Below are 21,074 nucleotides of genomic sequence, written 5' to 3' on the forward strand. Positions count from 1 at the left end.
TGGCTACATACCAAGTGGCAGAGAGACAGGAAGACACTTGGGAATGGCGGATCGCCGGCAGGACGGTGGCCCCCGGCAGCCGGCAGGCAGCCGGCAATGGTAGACCATCGCTGACATCATGCAATGAAGCAGGAAGGTTACCTAAGATGCCGGCGCCTAGCGCCGGCAAGCGGAGGCGACAGTGGACCGGCACTGAGATAGAAAGAGAGAAAGGTAAGGAGGGAAGGAAAGGAAGGGTAATACCCAATACCCAAAATAACCTTCCTCCAGAAGGAGTGTTCACATGAAAGGGGGATACGCCTATTATCCGGCCTCAGAGAGCTGGCAGACGGCTATGTTGCCTGTGGTAGCCCAAGGGAGGGCCAGAGAACACTCAAGGAGGGAGGTCTTCTGCCGGCAGGCCGACCGCCGGCACTATCCCATAGTTCAACTATGTTAGGGAAGTGTAGCAGAACGGACCATCTAGCAGAAGAACACATCCAGTCCCACAACTCGCCGGCAAGCGGAGGAGTTGTAGGACGGAGGACAGGGGTGTGATGGCAAGCCAACACAAAGGGACAGAGTGGGGGGAGGGGGAAAGGGTCCTGAGAGGGAGTGATAAGGGGTTGGGGACACGCCCTTACACCCCCCAAGAGAAGGGAATCTGTTTATAGGCTAGCCTATCTTATGGGGGGAGAACGCTCCCCAACCTGGGATAGGCCAGCTCAGCTTAGGTACAGCACTAGTGTCCTGTCCTAAACTATAAAGAAACAGAATCCCAAAGACTGCCTAACCTAGGCTAGGAGAACCATTCTCCCAGACAAGGTAAGACTGGGGTAGGACAAGTCGCTAGGCTGCAGGGAGGAAGAGTCGTGACCCAACAGAGTGCAGACTAGGGGGAAAGGCAGAGCCCTTCCACCTTCATCTTCCAGCCAGTACCAGAAGGAGAAAACGTTCTCCTATGGTGGGCTGGGGTGAACGACAAGTACTCTGGGGTTCTGTCCTAACTCGAGCCATGAACAATGGCGATGAGAAGGGAAGAACAATCCTAGCCTAACCTACCCGAATGCCATTCGAGGTAAAAGGGCTAGGATGTTGCCTAGGCTACCGCAGAGGGAGGACATTAACTTAAATAAGGTAACTAGGGAGATAAGGAAGCATACAAGGGCCCCAGCGTTAGGTTAGGGGTAAAAGAGTCGATGGTAAGACCACCCACGACCCCTTGTATGGTCCCTAGAAGGTGTAAAAACACATGTGCAATCACTGAATCTTGTATGTATAATTGCCTAAATCTTCATTTCATAAATTAACACTAGGAACACTTATTATATCATGCAGGAAGTAAACATGAACACTTAGGCATCGAGCCTAGGGGATAGGCTAGTAGGCTAGCGTAGGGTTCGGCTAACTAAGTTCGCCAAAGAATACTATCGGCATAATATAACTAATTCCTAGCAATGAAGACTAAATAACTAATGATATTAAATTAATTATGAGACCGGGAACGCTGTTCTGGCTATCTAGATAAAGCATGCGAGGCGAACAGCAGCGTCGCAACATGACGCCTCCGCCAGAAAACACAAGATTTTAAGGATAAAAAATCATTACTCTACGGCTACAGCTTATTTATACGATACAAGAATATGGTACTCAACTTTTCAGAAGAAGGCGAGGCCGAAGATTGCGACATGGCGTTGAAAAAAGCAAGAACTGGGAAAAACCAAACTATGCAGTGACGTTACTAGAATTGAAATGAAGAGAACGGACGTGACGTCAGTCAAGATGGCGGACAGCTATGGCTGCCGTTTGTTTATGTCGCGAGGTACTGTAACAGTAACGTAGGAGGATAACTTTGCAACGGCTCCTCAGTTATCTTGCCACCTTTCCCCCTCGAAGCGTAAACGCTATGTGGGGTGCAGATAGCCATGTGGCGTGTCAAGCATACGTCCCCTGTTGATATACGATATTCTAAAGGGAAACCTTTATGGTACTCGTGCCAGAAGTTAGAATTCTGTGAAACCTTTGGTTTAACTCTCTGGGAATATCCACTGTAGTCATATATACCCGCAGGAAGCTACTGAAGGAACCTTCCATCAGGACGTCATGGCTTGAGCCCAAAAAACTCCCTTCATGTCTCATCCTGTAAAGGAAGAAATGGCTTTGGAAACTAATCATAATTTGATTAGGTCTCCACCCCCTTCACTTACTCATATTCTGCCAATTACTATCTAATTTCAACCTGTCTCAGTCATATATGGCCACTAAACCAGACCTGTTATTATGTGTATCAACCAGGCTATTACATTATGATAAATGTTCTTTTAATGCAGAGTATTGTCTAATATCATACATTGTCAAGATGATTTAGTGTAACAACCATGGATGTTACATTCTTCTGAATTGTATTTGGTATGATAAAATGTAATTCCTGTGTTTTTCTCTTTTAAAAGATGGCTTTCACAAAGTTACATCTGCTGACTCCGGAGGGTTACGAGTGGAGAAGGATGAAATGGAGTTTGCTCATCCTGCTTTTCAACAAGGTCGGGAAGACCTTATAGAAAACATCAAAAGAAAGGTAACGAGTTGAAGAATAGATAAAGGGTAAATATAGTAAAGGATTTTTTTTTTTTTTGTGAAGGTATGTATAATCTGGGTAACAAAATTCTTCATAATACTGTAGTTTAATGAAGTTACTTTGTGTAACCCAATGTTAGACCTAGCAGGTATGAAATTAGAGATATCAATTGTATCGTATCACTTCTTTCTTTGATAACTTAATATTTACTTGTTCTTACACAAATGCAAAATATCGTCCTTTATTGAAGGAGACAGATAACAGTGAAGCCGTAACATGAAGTTAAAACTTATAAAAAGTTGTAAACAACTGACAGGGTTTGAATGTCGGTAATTGAGAGCCCCTCCCCACCTTTATCTTGCTGAAAAGCTTGGAAATCGGCTGTTGGTTTTAACAAGTGTTCTCTTGCTTGAGATTTGGCATATTTAATTTTGTTTTCTTTTATTTTCAGCGTATTTGTGGATTGTGTATGGAAAGACTTTTGGCAAATGTTCAGTGACTTCTTGGTGTAGAAGATTTTCTTTCCCTGGGCTCCTGCAGAGGCTTCATTCATATCCAAGGGCTTCTTGGAAGTGTGGTGTTTCTAACCTTTTAGTTTTCTCCGTGCCTGGCGTTTGGGGGACTAGACTTAGTATTCCCATGGTTGTTGTTCTTGGGTAAGCAGTCTTCATTGCCCCCGGAGTGCTCCCTGATGTGGTTTCAACTACAGTACTGCCTCTCACTCTAATCTTGACAATCGTCAAGGTAAGGAGGCCTTCCTGTTTCCCTTGAGAAATGGTAGAGTCATCTTCCCGGAGGCAGTCTTTATGTCAGCTTGAGTGGCACCCTTTAAGACTTTGAGACGGATACTCCCGTGCAGGAGCAAGAGTTTCCTTTTCCTGATAGCAGTTGGTCTTGGGTTCTCCTGTTCTTCCCTTGCCTGTCTAGGGACCTTCAAGGTAGACGTGTTGCCCCACCAGAGGATCTTCCCTATGTGAGGTGCTGCAGGTGACTGCTGGAGTCTTCTTTAGCTTTGAACTGGAGGTCTCCTATAGAGCATTAGCTCTTTGGAGCCTGCTATTCCAAGGCCTTGCCATTCTAGAGGTTTCTTCCTGAGCATTAGCTCTTCGTAGGGTGCTCCAAGGTTCTTTAACTAACCCAGATCCTTGCTCTTTGGAGGGATCTTAGACATCTCTCCAGTCTACCTTTCAGAGTCTTCGCAGGGAGATTCCTCCCCTAGGCACTCTCCTAAAAGAAGTGCCCTTCAGTTCCAGGTTGTCCAGATCGTCATGGAGCTAGGCAGCACATTTCAGTTTCGACGATTTTCAACCATATCGACGATGTCAGGGATGGGTTTGTATATAACTGATTTTGAAGCGAAACTAAAAATCTATTTTTGGGTGAGGTAGCCATGTCATCCTGATGGAAGTTCCTTCATTAGTAGCTTCCTAAGTTATGTTTGACTACAGTGATATATCCCAGAGAATTTACCAAAGGTATCCAGAATTCTAACTCCTGGAGCGAATATCCCTTAAAGTTGGATATCGCGTAATCAGAGGACGTATTCTTGACACATCTCATAGCTATCTTCACCCCTAATAGCGTTTCCGCTTCGAGGGGGAAAAAAGTGGCAAGAATATAGGAGAGTCGTTGAAGAGACAACGCTCTCGACACTCCTACTGTACTGTAAATAGTGCGCCGATTCACCACCGCGAGGCGCCACCAAGCCATTCTTTGTAGCTTTATAGGTGTTCCAGATACAGTACCATAGGGAGGGATTCATTATCCTTTTGTCAAAAAGAGGGTGGGTCCATCAGGACGACATGGCTACCTCACCCAAAAATAGATTTTTCGCTTCGCTTCAAAATCCTTTTTTTGGGCTCAGGCCATGTCGTCCTGATGGAAGTTTACCAGAGCATTAATGTATCTGTGGATTTTCAATAGTGCCGTTATCTCGAGATAAATATTTCCTATTTGATCTTCTAGACCTAGAGACACTTGATGTTACCGTTATACATCAATTAACTGATCATAAACTATGTCAGCTCTTCCTGCCCCCTACAGGGAAGAGTCTGGGTAGACTCTAGGAAAACCCCTGAGGATTGTGAGTTCAAGGAACAATCTAGCGAACAGTTTGTATATTAGTGTCATCATATACATAAAGGATAGTTTGTACTTAGATGGTATATCTCTGTATAGGTTACTGATACCTCCCAAGTCTGGCTGAAAAGAGACAGACAAGTTTATATACGTGTAGGAAACCTTACTTCAGTAAAATAAGCAGTTTAGTACAATCAGTTCTTACCTGTTTGCTTGGAACAGTCTTAACCTTAGTTCCCCAATATTTTCTTAAATATTAAAAGAATCAAGGATGCTCTGACTTTATTCTCAATCTAGAATGTTTGAGGCGAAAGAGACGCAAAGATTCCTTCTATTGTTTATTACAAAAATAGAAATCATGGTTGCATTCAATTACATCCTATGCAGAACAATTCTGCATAAAAGCATAAATAGTAATAACAGAATTAAAATAAGTTACACCTGAAAAGGAAAACATTAGCCACTCTAAGGGAAATATAAAATTTCACTATGTATTCTGTTGTTACTAGGAACACTGTGCATATAAGTATGCCTGGCACTTGTGTCAGTCTATTATGCTTAATGTCACCTGTGTAGAGAGAACAGTCTATAGTGTTATCACTAAACACAATACTCAACATGATATGTCTTACGAGTCTATCCAGTGGGCAGAGGGATGCTTCTTCCTTCAGAGGGCAGATTCTCCAGGGACCCCATCTCTTAGTGGGCAGCTCGGTCTTGGCGAGAAACGTCGGGTCCTGAAAGAGGTTCAGTTCTCCGGCGTCTGTGAACTGAATGTGGCCATCATCCCTTGAGAGGGCCACTATTTCTCTAACTCTGGCTCCTGAGGCTAGTGCAAATAAGAATATCAACTTTTGAGTCAAATCTTTCAGTAAGCAATCCTCATTGTTCAGAGTTGATGCTAAGTGAAGAGCCTTATCCAAAGACCATGAAATGGGCTTTGGAGGAGCTGCGGGCCGAAGTTTAGCGCAGGCTTTTGGAATCTTGTTGAAGATTTCATTAGGAAAGTCTACCAGGAAGGCATATAGCATTGGTCTGGCTAGAGCAGATTTACATGTAGTAATCGTGTTGGCTGCTAAACCTTGTTCATGAAGATGGATGAAGAAGGACAAGCAGAAATCCGTAGAAATCTCCTTAGGTTTCTTCGCCTTGACAAAGGCCACCCATTTCTTCCAGGAAGACTCATATTGTCTTCTTGTTGACTTTGACTTGTATTCTTTTAAGAAGTTGATACTGTCCCTAGAAATCCCGAACCATTTCTTGACCACTAAGGCGAGAAAATCATGAGATGAAGGTTCTGGGTTTTCTCTGATGAAGCTGAGACAGTCAATTTCTGCACTTGCTGAGTCAGAACTGGGTCCGGCAACGGGATCAGCTTCAGGCGTAGTTCCGTTACCAGAGGGAACCAAACACTGTTGGGCCACTTGTGGGCCACTATTGCTGCTGTCCCTTGAAAGGATCTCAGTTTGTTGAGGACTTTCAGCAGAAGGTTGGTTGGAGGGAATAGGTAGATCTTGGACCATCTGTTCCAATCTATGGACATTGCATCCATCGCTTCCGCTAGAGGATCCTCGTACGGGGCTACGTACCGGGGTAGCTTCTTGTTGTCGCTCGTTGCGAAGAGGTCTATCTGCAGTCCTGGGACTTTGCGTAATATGAAGGAGAATGATCTTGCGTCTAGGGACCATTCTGACTCTGTTGGGTTGATCCTGGATAGAGCGTCCGCTGTCACATTGCGGAACCCCTGAAGGTGGACTGCTGACAAGTGCCATCTCTTCTTCTCCGGTAGTCGGAGGATGGCCAGTATCACTTGATTTATGCGAGGCGATCTCGAGCCTTGTCGGTTTAGGCATCTCATTACAACTTCGCTGTCTAGAACCAGACGGATGTGGATTGAGCAGCGAAGTTTCAGTTTCTTCAGAGAGAGAAAAACTGCTGTGGCTTCCAGAAAATTGATGTGGAAGGTTTTGAAGAGGGGAGACCAGGTTCCTTGGACTTTCCGATGATGAGAGTGACCTCTCCACCACTCTTTTGAGGCATCCGTGTGAACGGTGACTGACGGTGGAGGTGGTTGCAAAGGTACCTTGCTCTTTAGGTTCTTGGCCTCCGACCATGGTTTGAGTAGTGATCGCAGACGATTTGGTATTGATCTTTGTAGATCTCTTCGAGCGTTTGATGCGTATTTTCTCCAAACTCCTGATGCATCTTTTAATTGTGCTTTCAATACTGGATCTGTCACTGAGGCAAACTGGAGGGACCCCAACACTCTCTCCTGTTGCCTTCTTGATATCCTCGCGGATTGAAGGAATATTTTGACAGATCCTGCTATCTCTTTCCTCTTCTTTGATGGAATGGAAAGGCAGTGTGAATGCAAGTCCCGGTGGACGCCCAGCCACTGGAACTTTTGAGCTGGAGATAGTCGAGAATTTTTCAAGTTGATCTTGAATCCTAAGTGTTCCAGGAACTGGATCACTTCCTTGGAGGCTTGCATGCACTCTTCCACGGATGCTGCCAACACCAGCCAGTCGTCCAGGTAGGCTACCACCTGAATTCTCTTTAGGCGTAATTGATGAATGACTGCATTCGCAAGCTGGGTGAATACCCTTGGAGCTATGTTTAGACCGAAGGGCATGGCTCTGAAAACGTACTTTCTTTTCTGTAGTTTGAATCCTAGGTAGGGGGAAACTTGACGGCTGATTGGAACGTGCCAGTACGCATCCGTCATGTCTATGGAGACTGTGTATGCCCTTTTGGGCAAAAGGGTCCTTATGTGTTGAAGCGTCAGCATTTTGAACTTGTAGTTCAATATGAACTTGTTGAGTGGTGATAAGTCCAGAATGACTCTGAGCTTTTCCGAGTCCTTCTTCGGAACACAAAATAGCCTTCCTTGAAATCTGATGGACTTCGCCTTCCTTATAACTCTTTTGTTCAGGAGTTCCTGAACATATTCTTCCAGTATGGGGGTTGAGGGCTGGAAGAATTGAGGGAAGTTTGGTGGAGTTGAGCTCCAACTCCACCTTAGTCCGTTCTTGATTAGGCTGTGGGTCCAGGGATCGAAGGTCCAACGATCCCGGAAGAGGAGAAGTCTCCCTCCTACCGGTAGCATCTCACTTTGAGTGCTGGTTGGAGGATTTACCTCCTTGGCCACGTCCACCTTTGTTGCCCCTACCTCTGAAGGGGCGTCTAGAGGATCCTCGAAAGAAACCTCGAGACTTCGGCCTAAAGGTTGACTGCCTTTCGAAGACTGGGGTGAACACAGGCGATTGGGTCGCCAGCGTTTGGGGCACCATTTGGAAGGTGGTTGTTGGTTGTGCCACCGTCTGGGGCACCGTGGCCATGGGAAGCTGTTGCTGTTGTTTTGGCCGAGAGGGCACTCTTGGTCGTTTCAATTTATTCTTCGGCTGAGGACTCTCATCAGCTGAAAATTTTCTTTTAGAGGACAATCCCCACTTGGAGAGGAGATTCCTGTTCTCCGTTGCGGCTTTGTCCATGACCTCTTTGACCACTTCGCTTGGGAAGAGGTCTTTTCCCCAGATATTGGAGGCTATCAGCTTCCTTGGCTCGTACCTCACCGCAGCCGAGGCAAACACGAACTCTCTACAAGCTCTTCGGGCTTTAATAAAATTGTACAGGTCCTTGGTGACTGTCGCCAAATGAGATTTGGCGAAGACCATGTACATGTCTGGGGTGTCCGGGATGCTTGCCATAGTCTCTAGGCCAGTCTGCAGAGACATGGAAGCAGCAAGACGTTCTTTTGTCTTCTGTTCCCTGCGCAGGAGAAAGTCTGACAACTTCGGGAGGTCTTCGCCGAACTGTCGTCCGGCAATATCTGCCTCCAGCTTCCCGACTGTGAAGGTGTTGTGGACATCCTTCCAGTCTGCATCGTCTGATGGAAGGGCGAGGGGAAAGGGTCTACACTCTTCCAGTGTAGGGCAAGGTTTCCCTGCCTCGACTGCCTTTAAGGCTGCCTTAAACCCTTTGTCCATAAAGGGGAAGGCACGTTTGGGGTCAGCGTTAAAGGACGGGTGCTTTTTGCTGAGAGCTGGCACCTTTGGAACTAGTAAAGGCCCTCTCCTTCAAGGTGGTTGTATATAAGACCTGGGCCTTAGAGAGTTCGAGGACAATGGTCTCCTTCGGCTCTGTCTCCTCTTTGGATGCAGGTTCCGTCCTCAGACGGACATAGCAATCCGGATAGGCCCCTTTGCTCGGCCAAAACTCAATTTTCTTCTACTGGGACAGTGCCCAGTTTCTCCGAGAGGAAGATCTTCCCCCCCGACATTGGCATATGCTCTGCGTACCTCCAGGGGTTGACGTCAGAGAAAGCGGGGAGATCCTTGACGTTTAGCTTCTTCGGGGCTTAACGTGTTGCAACCAGCTGATGCATTTCCGTCCGAAGAGAAGCTTCTTTCTCGGACGATTTCTTCTGAATGTCCTGCACCATAGACAGCAGCGAGTGCAACGTACTCGTGATGGAATCTAACTGGGGTGCAGTGGAAGAAGTAGAAGGCACCGGCTCAGTCACCGTGGCTGATGATACCGAAATCGTTTCAGTTTTCTCGACTTCAGCCTCAGGAGGTATGTCATCCTGCTGATCCAGTCCTCCACTAGGAGATTGTTCTCAGTCTCCTCCGAGACAACAGACATGTTGTCCTCCAATTTGATGCCCTGCAAGGCATCCGATACGTCAGTTTCTACCGGAATCTGAACTAGGGGAATGTCAGGTTGAGCCTGGGGAATGATTGCATCCGAAGATGCCCTAGGGAAAAGACAAGCCCTCATCCTCTCATTAGGAAGGTGTGGGTCAGAGGTGTTCTTCTGAAAACCCCTGACCCATTTTCACAGTGTGTCCCTTGCTGCATCCCTTGACTCAGCAGACTTTTGGTCATCAAAAGCCTCTTTCACCAGTTTATCACAAATGGTACATACCTGTGGGTCCCACTACTTGAGAGCCCCCTTGGTGACTGCGCAACGAGCATGGGCCCTGCACATGTCATGGCCGTAGAAGTTCTTATTACGGACCCTACAAAAGCTGTTCCCGCAGTCGGGATGCTCCTCCTGTAAAGAAAGAAAAGCATATAAGTATTCGGTGAAATTCTCAGATTTCAGCATACATATTTTTAATAATATTAGCTTGGATAGAGTAAGCTAGAAAATAGGAAAGACACCTACTTGTGTTTCCTGTCCAGCCCATTGCTATGACCTCCTCCGATTTTGAACACTAAATTCTTAACGAATTTTAGGGGAAGATGATATCCTTTGATATAAAGTGTCTTCTTAACACAATCTTCTAGGTTCAATATTGGGGATTAAAATAATGGTTGATAACCATTAGATGGTAGAGAGAATCGCTCTCTTATATGTGATGGTCTCACAATAGGCTGCCCATGAAGCACCTTGTAGGTTGGAAAAAACTTTTGGGCTACAGCACTGACTGTCGGCGGCATGCCGCCAGTCCTGCCGGGCCTGTCGGCACATGTCGGGCCTGCCGGCACATGTCGGGCCTGCCGGCATATGCCGGCCTATTCTGGGCTATTGAAGGCAGTTACTGTCTTCAGAGTAATGGGCGGCAGGTCGCTAGCAGCGGCTCTGCCGGCCGGCAGCTGAAGCATCCCTCTATCAAGTAGGACCCGGCGGCAGCCGGCGGAAAATGTCTAGACTTTGGGTGGCCGGCTGCCGGCTGACAACTTAGTTGCCGGCAGCCGGTCATAGTATGTCTACTGTCGTTGGGTCGTCGATCAGCGACACCCACGGCAAGTGGCGGCAGAGCAACTGCCGGTCGACCGACAACCAACATGGCCGCCGGCAGCTAGTAGCTGCCGGCGGCCGGCCCAGTATAAGGAAAGGCAGAGAAAAAGAGGATGGAGGAAGGCAAAGGCTTAGCCTTGCCGGCCTACATCCAGAATGAGGGTTCAAATGGAAGGGGGAATTATATTCGGGCGTCCACCCACCATATCCCATCCATATGGGCTATGGAAGGCAGTCCAAGGGAGGACTGGAGAACACTCTAAAGAATATGAGGGTACCTGCCGGCACAGGGAACCTCAGACCAGTTCTTCAGATTACCCATAGGGTCAAATGTAGAATGTGGCCAGGAAGGGTGATGGCTCGTCCAACACAAAAGAGATAGAGGGGAAGGGGTAAGTGTCCTATAAGTAAGGTAATACCTGAAGGAACTACCTAACTTGAAGGATTCTGATCTCATAAAGTAACCTCAAGTAGGGGAAATCATTTCCAAGGTTGGGTTAGTCAAGTGAGAAAGCGGCACACAGGACACAATCTCGCAAGAGAACAGAATCTCGTACCAGAGACCTTAGGCAAGGAAGAAATCATTTCGTCAGTCTAAGATCTACCAGCACAGGACTGTCTGCTAGACCAAGGAAGGAGGAATTGTCATACAAAACCTCCACGTATGGTCTAGGGAGGTCTAGCCTCCTGTAAAGACAACTTAACCTGACTTGGGAAATCATTTCAACAAGACAGTAAGATGCCTAACACAGACTTATTACTCTGATATCCCATTCTAAGCTCAAAAACAGACTCAGTGGTTAAGAGAAAGAAACTTAACACCCCAGTAAAACTTTGCCAGAACTCAGTTCACAGCAAAGCTAACTGAGGATAGCCTAGGCTAATCAGAGGGAAGGGGATTGCTCTTAAATCTCGCCAGGAGATTAGTATCGACTTAAAAGGTATAGGAGGTGTCAGTCTCCCCTTAAAAGACAATACAAGAGCAATGGGGACATGTATGAAAGTACTGTATACTAAGGCCCCTAGGCTAGTAGCCTAGGAGCATTGAGAATCATTCACCGAAACTCTTGTATACTACAGTATCTTGGAAGAGGAAAATTTTATGCAGTAATATCTTAATTGTATAAAATATTGCCTGAGCTTCAATAAAACTTTACCAGGAAGGTTATATCATGCATGAAGTGTGTAGGTGCCTAGGCTAGGAAGCCTAGCACTCGTGAGACTCGATCATAAATAGCCAAAACCACGACAACAAAGACATAATATAAAAATCCCTAGCTAAATTTCTAAATAGCTAAAGTTATTAAAGCAAAATAATGCAGGGAAAATCATTCTGGCTAACTAAATGTACAAGAAAGAATGACCGCGTCCATGACGCCATCCGGCTGGCAACAGCTCTTGTTACGTTAATTACGATCTCAATCGAAGAGCAAAACTGGCAAGAGCTTACATTTACACAATTCGAAGATATTACTTAACTTTTCAGAAGCAGATGAGGCTGGTGAAGACATCATAGCGACAAATAAACTCCAAAATAGCAAGATATAACACGGGATAACACCGGTCAACAAAGCTACGGCAGAAAGAATGGCTTGGTGGCGCCGCGCGGTGGCGATTTGGCGCACTATTTACAGTACGGTAGGAGCGTCGCCTTCTTAACGACTCTCCTATATTCTTGCCACTTTTCCCCTCGAAGCGAAAGCGCTATTAGGGGTGTAGATAGCTATGAGACGTGTCAAGAATACGTCCTCTGATATTACGCGATATCCCTTTTTAAATTTTAAGGGATATTCGCTCCAGGAGTTAGAATTCTGGATACCTTTGGTAAATTCTCTGGGATATATCACTGTAGTCAAATATACCTAGGAAGCTACTAATAAAGGAACTTCCATCAGGACGACATGGCCTAAGCCCAAAAAACTTTACGATAAACTTAAAATAAAATTCCTTTTTTTTTTCATCTTTCTATTTTTTTCTTTACGTTTTTTATTCTCTAAATTTAATTACACTATGTATTTTCTTCATCACGGCCAATTTTCTTTTGTTTCTTAGCTGGCGCTGGGTCTGCTTCTACCAAAGGCCTCTTTCTAAAATAATCATTTAAAGAAGCTTGCTTCTGCCTGCTTCTTAAAATTTTCCTGAAATGATGCAGGCAAACTTCATTACAGTACTCAAGCGCACGACCTTTGAGAATTTTTTCTGGGTGTCTTTTCTACCAGAGCCACCATTTTAAAGTAGACATCTAGACCCTCCTTAATTTCTGCCATTGTCAGTGGGTCATCCTCCTCCCCCCGCTGTACTGTACTCTTCCTGAACGACGTTCACTCGCATGACCTCCAAGTCCTAGAGGTCATCCGTCGTAATTCCTCTTGGTGCTCCTTGATAAGCTCATCAATGTTGGCCTCATCAACTTCCAGACCCATGGACTTCCCGAGTGTAACGATATTGGCAACTTCAGATTGAGCAACAGGTTCAGGATTGTCAACATTTTCGGAATAATCTTCAGCTTGGTCTGCGTAGAAGCCCTCGAAATCTCGTTCGGAGATGGTATCAGGCCACAGCTTCCTCCAAGGAGAGTTCAAGGTGCGCCTCAAAATCTCTTGCCAAGTTTGATAGATGATTTTGAGGCATATGACAATACAAAAATGCTCCTTCCAAAATTGACGAAGGGTGAGGTTTGTGCTCTCAATAATTTCGAAACATCTCTTGAAGAGATATTTTGTATAAAGCTTCTTGAAGTTTGAAAGCACTTGCTGGTCCATGGGCTGGAGGAGAGGATTGGTATGCGGTGGAAGATAGAGAATCTTGATGAAGGAATATTTTGCTACAATATCTTCATGGAGGGCAGGAGGGTGAGCAGGGGCATTGTCCAACACCAGCAGGCATTTCATAGGGAGGCGCTTCTCTTCCAAATACTTTTTCACAGTCGGGCCAAAACAAATATTTATCCACTCGATGAAAATTGTCTTGTTACCCAGGATTTTCCATTAACCCTCCACAACATGTTTAGATTTTCCTTTGTGACTTATGGGTCTTGCATGCTCGAGGAGTATCGGAGTGATACATCGGCAGGGGTTTCACCTTGCAATCTCCACTGGCATTTGTACAGAGTGCAAGGGTAAGCCTGTCCTTCATAGGCTTATGCCCAGGTAGCCTCTTTTCTTCTGCCGTTATGTAAGTTCGACGAGGCATTTAAAAAAAAAAAAAAAAAAGCCACGTCTCGTTGCAATTGAAGACTTGCTGGGGACTGTAGCCTTCCTGAACAGTCAACTCGTCGAATGTCTTAACAAAAGCTTCGTCTGCTTTCGTGTCTGAGCTTGCAGCCTCTACCGTATGAATGCCTGAGCATCTCTTAAATTTTTCAAACCACCCACAAGAAGCCTTGAACTCTGAGGGTTTCTGCTTCGATGTTCCTTCTCCTGCATCGGCTTCGGCCTGAGCAAGCACGAGATCACCAAAAATGGCGCTGGCTTTCTGGCAGATTATCCCTTTGGTGATAGTGTCTCCAGCCATTTCTTTGTCCTTTATCCAGACAAGCAGCAGTCTCCATCTCATCGTGGACATGACTTCTCTTGCTGAAGAAAACAGTCACTCCCTTAGAAGGTTTTGCTGCTTTGATAGCTTCCTTTTGCTTCAGGATCGTTCCTATCGTAGACGGATTTCGGCCATATTCTTTTGCGAGCACACTTAACCGCATGTCTGCCTCGTATTTCTTGATTATTTCCATCTTCATCTCCATGGAAAGCATCATCCTCTTCTTTCCCTTGACATCAGCGACTTTCTTGGGCTGTAAAATTGTTACGAAAGCGAAGTCACAAACACTAACTCAATGCGTACGATACCGCTGCCAGAACGAAAGGAACACCAATGCGTAGATACACGACGGGATATAGTACAGTAGATGCCAACCAATAGGAGAGCAGGATTTCATGGTGATAACTAGCATCAGAGTAGGGAGATAACAAATGAGAATGTAGGAGGATGGTAGCGAGTTTACTGGCTGGCGGTGTGCGAATTTTTAAATCTGTATCGGATACGGTCGTGCTCCCTGCACAGAGCCACAAGAAGGTCCTTAACTCGATTGCGCAGATGCTTTATAGAGGAGAATTTAATTATACAGTGATGCCTCAGGATGCGGTTTTGTATCCTGATATTTTCGTATCCTGAGTCGCGTTTTACATGTAAATAGCCTAATCCGTTCCAAGCCTTATAAAAAGTCACCTTTTCTTTCATAAACACGCTAAACTGTAGTAATAAACATGCAATGCAGCCATTTCTATCATTCAATAATTAACACAACCGTTAAAAACAGCCTAATCCATTCCAGAAACCACTATGAGATTATTCAATAATGTAGTTATAGCCAAGTTATCCCCCCCAAGCCCAAAGAAAACGGTCCGTTTTCTTTACTTCTGTATAAAAGTTACAGTACTGTATGTACGTAAAGCATTTAGATCAGTGAAGGTGTATTGTTACCTGTACGTACACCTAAATTAATGATTGATACCTGTACACTCTGAAAAAAAGGTTACAGTTAATTAGTGTAACAAAAAAGTTGAAACTTACCTTTTGATTGAGACGATGTCCGATAGCGAAGTCGCGGCAGAGGAGGATGGCATAAGGCAGAAAACGTAACAAGTGACAGACTACGTACAGTAATTTACACACTTAACACATTAACCCTTAAACTTTACGAAATAAAAAAATGGCAGAAATAATTAACACTTAACATTACGTATGGAAAACTATAAAATTAAAGAAAAAATTACTTTAACACTTAACGGTAACATAAAACTTAAAATTGAATTTTTTTTTTTGCTTTTTTATAACTTTACGTTTTTCTTATTTTCTAAATCTCTTCTACTTCTTCATCACTTTCTTTTTTCTGTTTCTTTTCTTTACTTTCACCTTCGTCTTGGCCTACTAATACCGCTGGCCTCTTTAATAAGAAACTATCCATTGAAGCTTGTTTCTGCCTACTTTTCAACACATTTCTAAAATGCGTTGAGCAAACGTCATTGCAGTATTCAAGCGCACGGTTGGTATAAACTTTTTCTGGATGTTCCTTTTCGACGTAGTCTGCCATTTTATGGAAACATGCAAGAATTTCCTTGATGTCTGCCGTTTTCAAAGGTGCAACATCCTCCTCATCACCGCTAGAGAACTGCTCTTGAACATCACTCACTTGCATCGTCTCCAACTCCTTCAAGTCGTCCGTCGTCAACTCCTCGTGGTGCTCCTCGATAACTTTCAGCCCCATGGACGTACCAAGATGTACGATGTCAGCCACCTCAGACTGCTGAATTGGTTCAGGATCGTCAACGATCTCGGCTTCTCCTCCAGGCTTCCCGAACCCCTTGAAGTCTCGTGCAGAGACAGCATCAGGCCACAGCTTCCTCCAAGATGAGTTTAGGGTACGCCTCGAAACTTCCTGCCAAGCGAGATCGATGAGTTTGAGGCATATCACGATGTTGAAGTGATCTTTCCAAAATTCACGCAGAGTGAGGTTTGTACTCTCTGTGACTTGGAAACATCTCTTGAAGAGATGCTTCGTGTACAATTTTTTAAAATTAGAAATAACTTGCTGGTCCATGGGCTGGAGGAGAGGGGTGGTGTTAGGCGGTAGATACAGGACTTTTATGAAGGAATACTCGGCCAGAAGATATTCCTCGAGGCCAGGAGGGTGAGCTGGAGCATTGTCCAACACCAGCAGACATTTCATAGGGAGGCGCTTTTCTTCCAAATATTTTCGGACAGTCGGACCGAAGCAGACATTCACCCAATCAATGAACAGTTGCCTCGTTACCCAGGCTTTTGCATTCGCCTTCCACATCACGGGAAGGTTCTCCTTAATGACTTTGTGGGCTTTGAAGGCTCGGGGATTTTCTGAATGGTACACCAGCAGGGGCTTTATCTTGCAGTCCCCACTGGCGTTTGCACAAAAAGCAAGGGTAAGCCTGTCCTTCATAGGCTTATGTCCGGGTAGCCTCTTCTCCTCCGCCGTGATGAACGTCCGACGAGGCATTTTCTTCCAGAAAAGCCCATTTTCGTAGCAATTGAAAACTTGCTGCGAACTGTAGCCTTCCTGCAGAGTCAACTCGTCGAACGTTTTAACAAAGGCTTCGGCGGCCTTCGTGTCCGAGCTGGCTGCCTCCCCATGCCGTACCACTGAATGGATGCCAGTCCTTTTCTTGAACTTCTCGAACCACCCACGAGAAGCCTTGAACTCTGGGGGTTCCTGCTGGGATGTTCCTTCTCCTGCTCCTTCTTCGGCCTGAGCACGCACGAGATCACCGAAAATGGCGGAGGCCTTCTGGCAAATTGTAGTCTCAGTGATGGTGTCTCCTGAGATCTCTTTGTCCTTGATCCACACAAGAAGCAGCCTCTCCATCTCGTAATGCACGTGCGTTCTCTTGTTGGAGAAAATAGTGACGCCCTTAGAAGGTGTTGCTGCTTTGATGGCCGCCTTCTGCTTCAGGATGGTGCTTATCGTAGACGGATTCCGGCCATACTCCTTGGCGATCGCACTTAAACGCATGCCAGACTCGTACTTTTTCACGATTTCAAGTTTCGTCTCCATCGAGAGCATCGTCTTCTTCTTCTTTCCTTCGGCAACATTCTTGGGACCCATGGCTACAGTAATACGTAATATAATACACTACGTAACGTTATATACAGTCTATGTATAGTAAACACCAATACAGTACAGTGCACAGTAACGAATGTTTATTAACGATAACACGTGGCGTACGAATGTACTATATATTAACACTAAGTCAAACAAGCGAAAGCACACAACACAATGTCTGTTAAGGATACCGCGGTCGGAACGAAAAGAGAGAGAGAGAGATGAACGCCCATGCGTAGGCAAGCTGGGATAGTTGCCGACCAATAGGAAAGCAGGATCTTATGGCGTCAGCTAGCGTCTGAGTAGGGAGATAACCAATGGGTGAGCGGGAGGCTGTAAGTGAGTCTACCCAAGTTCAAAGTCAGGCGGCGCGCGCTTTTTAAAATTACTCTCGGCGAAGAGTTGGGATCTCGTAAGGTTTTCGTATCCTGAAATTTTATCCGTATCCTGGGGCATAAAACTCTTCGAATCACTTTTCGCATCCTGAATTTTTCGTAAGCAGAAACTTTCGTATCCAGAGGTATCACTGTATACAAGAAATATAGAGCACAGTTCTGTCGTGCCATGGAAGAATCTAGGTGCCAATCTTGGGTATCTTTTGTTTCCTCCATTAATAGTAGAACACCACCATCTTCTGTATGAAGGAAAGTAAAAAAGATAGCAGGCAAATTCACCTGTAACCCACCACGAGTGTTGAAGGTAGATGGTCAGTGTGTGACTAAAGCAAATGAGGTTAGCAATGCCCTGGCTGATCATTTCTCAAATGTATCATGCAAGTGTGAAGCAGCTCCTGGTCATCAGTATAGGAGGATTGAAGAACAGAAAATATTAAATTTTGCAACAGGAAGGGAAGAGTCATACAATTATCCTTTTACTGAAAGAGAATTTTATTCCACACTTGCATCTTGCCGTGATACAGCCCTTTGTCCTGATGGAATTCCATATGCAATGATTAAACATGTACCTGTTGATACAGAGTTATTTATTTTAAGTGTTATTAACAGAATGTGGCATGATCATAGTTATCCAAGTGTTTGGGAACAAGCCATTATTTCAGCCTTTTTAAAACCCAGTAAGGATAAGTTCTTAGCAGCAAACTACCGACCTATTGCATTGACATGTTGTTTATTTAAGATCATGGAGAGGATGGTCAATGCAAGACTGGTGTGATACCTGGAGAAGAAAGGTATTTTATCACTTATCCAGTGTGGATTTAGGAAAATGCCTTCAATGACAGACATGTTGATACGGCTTGAGTCCTCTATTTGTGAAGCCTTTGCTTCCAAACAGCATGATGTAACAGTATTTTTTGACTTTGAAAAGGCATATGATACTACATGGAGAGATATGGGATACTTAAAACCATTCATTATCTAGGACTGAGAGGAGAGCTACCATTGTTCATTCAAGCATTTTTTTCACATAGATTTTTTCAAGTTACAGTAGGTGAAACTTTATCAGAGCGGAAATGTCAGGAAAAGGAAGTTCCTCTGGGTAGTGTGCCGAGTGTAACCCTATTTGCACTAGCCATAAATGGGATATCCTCAGTCATTCCCAAAGATATTCTTTCAACACTGTTTTTAGATGATCTCTGCATATTTGCTGGATATAGAATGTCGATGGTTGGGAGAAAACTACAACTCTCAATTCACAAAATTATTCAGTGGCCCGATATGAATGGATTTAAGTTTTCAACAAGCAAAACTACTGTTGTCCATTTCTGTCGTATTCGGGGAGTACATCCAGACCCGGATATATACATCAAAGGTCAACGGATCCCATGTGTAAGTGAGGCTAGATTCTTAGGATTGATATTTAATTGTAGGCTTACATGGGTTCCTCACTTGAAAGCTTTAAAAGTAGTGTCTTGAGGCTCTTAATCTTTTAAAAGTTTTGTCCCATATAGCATGGGGAGCAGACTGCAATACTATTTTAAAATTATACAAGGCTTTAATTTTTTCATAAATTAGGTATGGGTGGGAGATATGCTGCTCAGCCACCCCAAGTCGATTAAATATTTTAGATTCTATACATCATACTGGTATCAGATTGGCCACAGGAGCCTTTAGAACTCCACTTATCCCAAGCTTTCTTGTTGACGCTGGAGAGTTGTCTTTGGACCTTTACCGAAAGTTTTCTATTGTTCGGTATTGGTTTAGGTTGCAAATACTCCCTAATTCTTTAGCCTTTCAGACTGCAAGCCTTTTAAGGCACTCAACATACTTTGAGATGCACCCAAAATCTTCTCAACCTTATGGTTTTCGAGTGAAACAATTATTGAACAGTCTTGATGTAATTAGAAGTAAAGTGCTTCCATTTAAGGTATCATCAACCTCTCCGTGGATATTACCTGAGATATCTTTTTGTAAATATTTTTTTTGTGTTAAAAAGGATATAACTGACTAAGAAGCCAGTTCTTATTTTATGGAACATGTTGCTGAACATAGAGAATCAACTTTTATAAATACTGATGGCTCCAAATCTGATGCTGGTGTTGGATTTTGAGTACATAGTAATGGTTTTAATTGTAGAGGTGCACTTCTTTTAACAGGTTCCATATTTACTACCGAACTGTATGGGATACTAACCGCTATTGAGAAAATAGCGTTGGAGAAGGAGGGTAATTTTAGCATTTTTAGTGATGCAAAGAGTGTCATTCAAGCTTTAAAAGTTTTTAATTTTAGTAATTCTTTGATTTTAAAGATTTTAGAATGGTTTTTTATTATTGGACTGAGAGGTATAACAGTTCAATTTTGTTGGGTTCCAGCTCATGTAGGTGTGTTTTGGAATGAGAATGCAGATTTACTGGCAAAGAATGCTGCTGGTGAGTTGCTAATGCTTTCCTACTTACTGTCAAGAAATTCTTTTATAATAATTGGCAACAACAGTGGGATAGTCCAGATGGCAATAAAATGAGAGAAATAACGAATGTCATATCTCCTTGGAGGTATAACATGATGCCCCAAAAGTGGGAGACGTCTCTTTGTCGTCTCCGCATTGGTCACACTCGGTTGACACACGAGTTTCTGCTAAATGGCCAACACCAACCATATTGTGATGACTGTTTGGTACCCTTGACAGTGAGACATTTGTTGATCAAATGCCCCTCTTATAGTACTGAAAGAAATATACATCTGTTTGAGGCTCGAGGTAAGGATGGCAGGTTCATCATTGCCAACATTCTCGGACATGATTTGTCGTACCATACCAGTGTTATTTTTTAAATTTATTTCAGAAGTACGTCTTCTGAAAGCTATCTAATTGTTATAAATATGTTTTTGCTTTTATTGTTTTAAACTGAATTACAATTTATTTGTTTATTTATTTATAAACAAATGTCAGGATTCCAGATAACTCAATGAATCAATCAAATCCAAATTCACCCATCTCCAGGAAGTATCCCTTGATAGTGGTAGCAGGCAAGGTCCTTCGGTTCAAGGCTCTCTGGTTTGATGCCACAGGTCTTCGAAGGGTCTTTGAACTAATCCCTTTGTGGGCTAATGCCAACAGGACCTGCTAGCTTCATTACCTAGACGATGGGTTGATCCTGACGGAATCAGAAAAGAAGCTCCTTCTCTTCCAAGACAGGGTTCTCTCATTTTATCGGGACTTGGGGATCATGATAAAGGGGGAGAAGTCTGTCCTGTCACCTACACCAGAGGATAGTCTATCTAGGGATAAAACATCCACCATCCCAGGGAAATTCTTCCTTCCCGAGAAAGACTGTTATGTTGGTGGAATGCAAAGCTTCCATTCCCGCAATAGTCGATGCTCCCAGCTCGCTAGTGGCAGATATCTCTAGAGGCAGATCAGGCCTAAGATCTCTTCAGTGGGAGCTCAAGTCAGCATGGACACATCATCTCGATGATCCAGTCTTCTCTAAAGATAAGAGAAGAATCCAATAGGAACCTCTTCTTGGACGTTTCCAGAGAGGGATGGCGAGCCTACCTTAGTCAACACATAATATCTGGCTCCTGGACTTAGAAAGATCTCTGGGATCACAAAGATTTTGGAGATGAGAACAACCTCTTTAGCTTTCAAAGGGTTTGCCCTCTTCTAACAGGTCAC

The 21,074-nt window shown here is 44.2% G+C and overlaps 1 protein-coding gene across 5 annotated transcripts in view; it reads left to right on the forward strand.

The window, feature by feature from the left end:
• The window catches only part of Hsf (Heat shock factor), a 562,710-nt gene that overhangs the window by 113,677 nt on the left and 427,959 nt on the right, over nt 1-21,074 (forward strand). For all 5 annotated transcript variants that reach the window (XM_068385887.1, XM_068385865.1, XM_068385876.1 and 2 more), the window contains exon 3: nt 2,430-2,554. In XM_068385887.1, coding sequence (XP_068241988.1) covers nt 2,430-2,554 — 125 coding nt within the window. The remainder of the gene's footprint in view (nt 1-2,429; nt 2,555-21,074) is intronic.

This window comes from Palaemon carinicauda, chromosome 1, assembly GCF_036898095.1.
Source record: "Palaemon carinicauda isolate YSFRI2023 chromosome 1, ASM3689809v2, whole genome shotgun sequence".
Classification (NCBI taxonomy): Eukaryota; Metazoa; Arthropoda; class Malacostraca; order Decapoda; family Palaemonidae; genus Palaemon; species Palaemon carinicauda.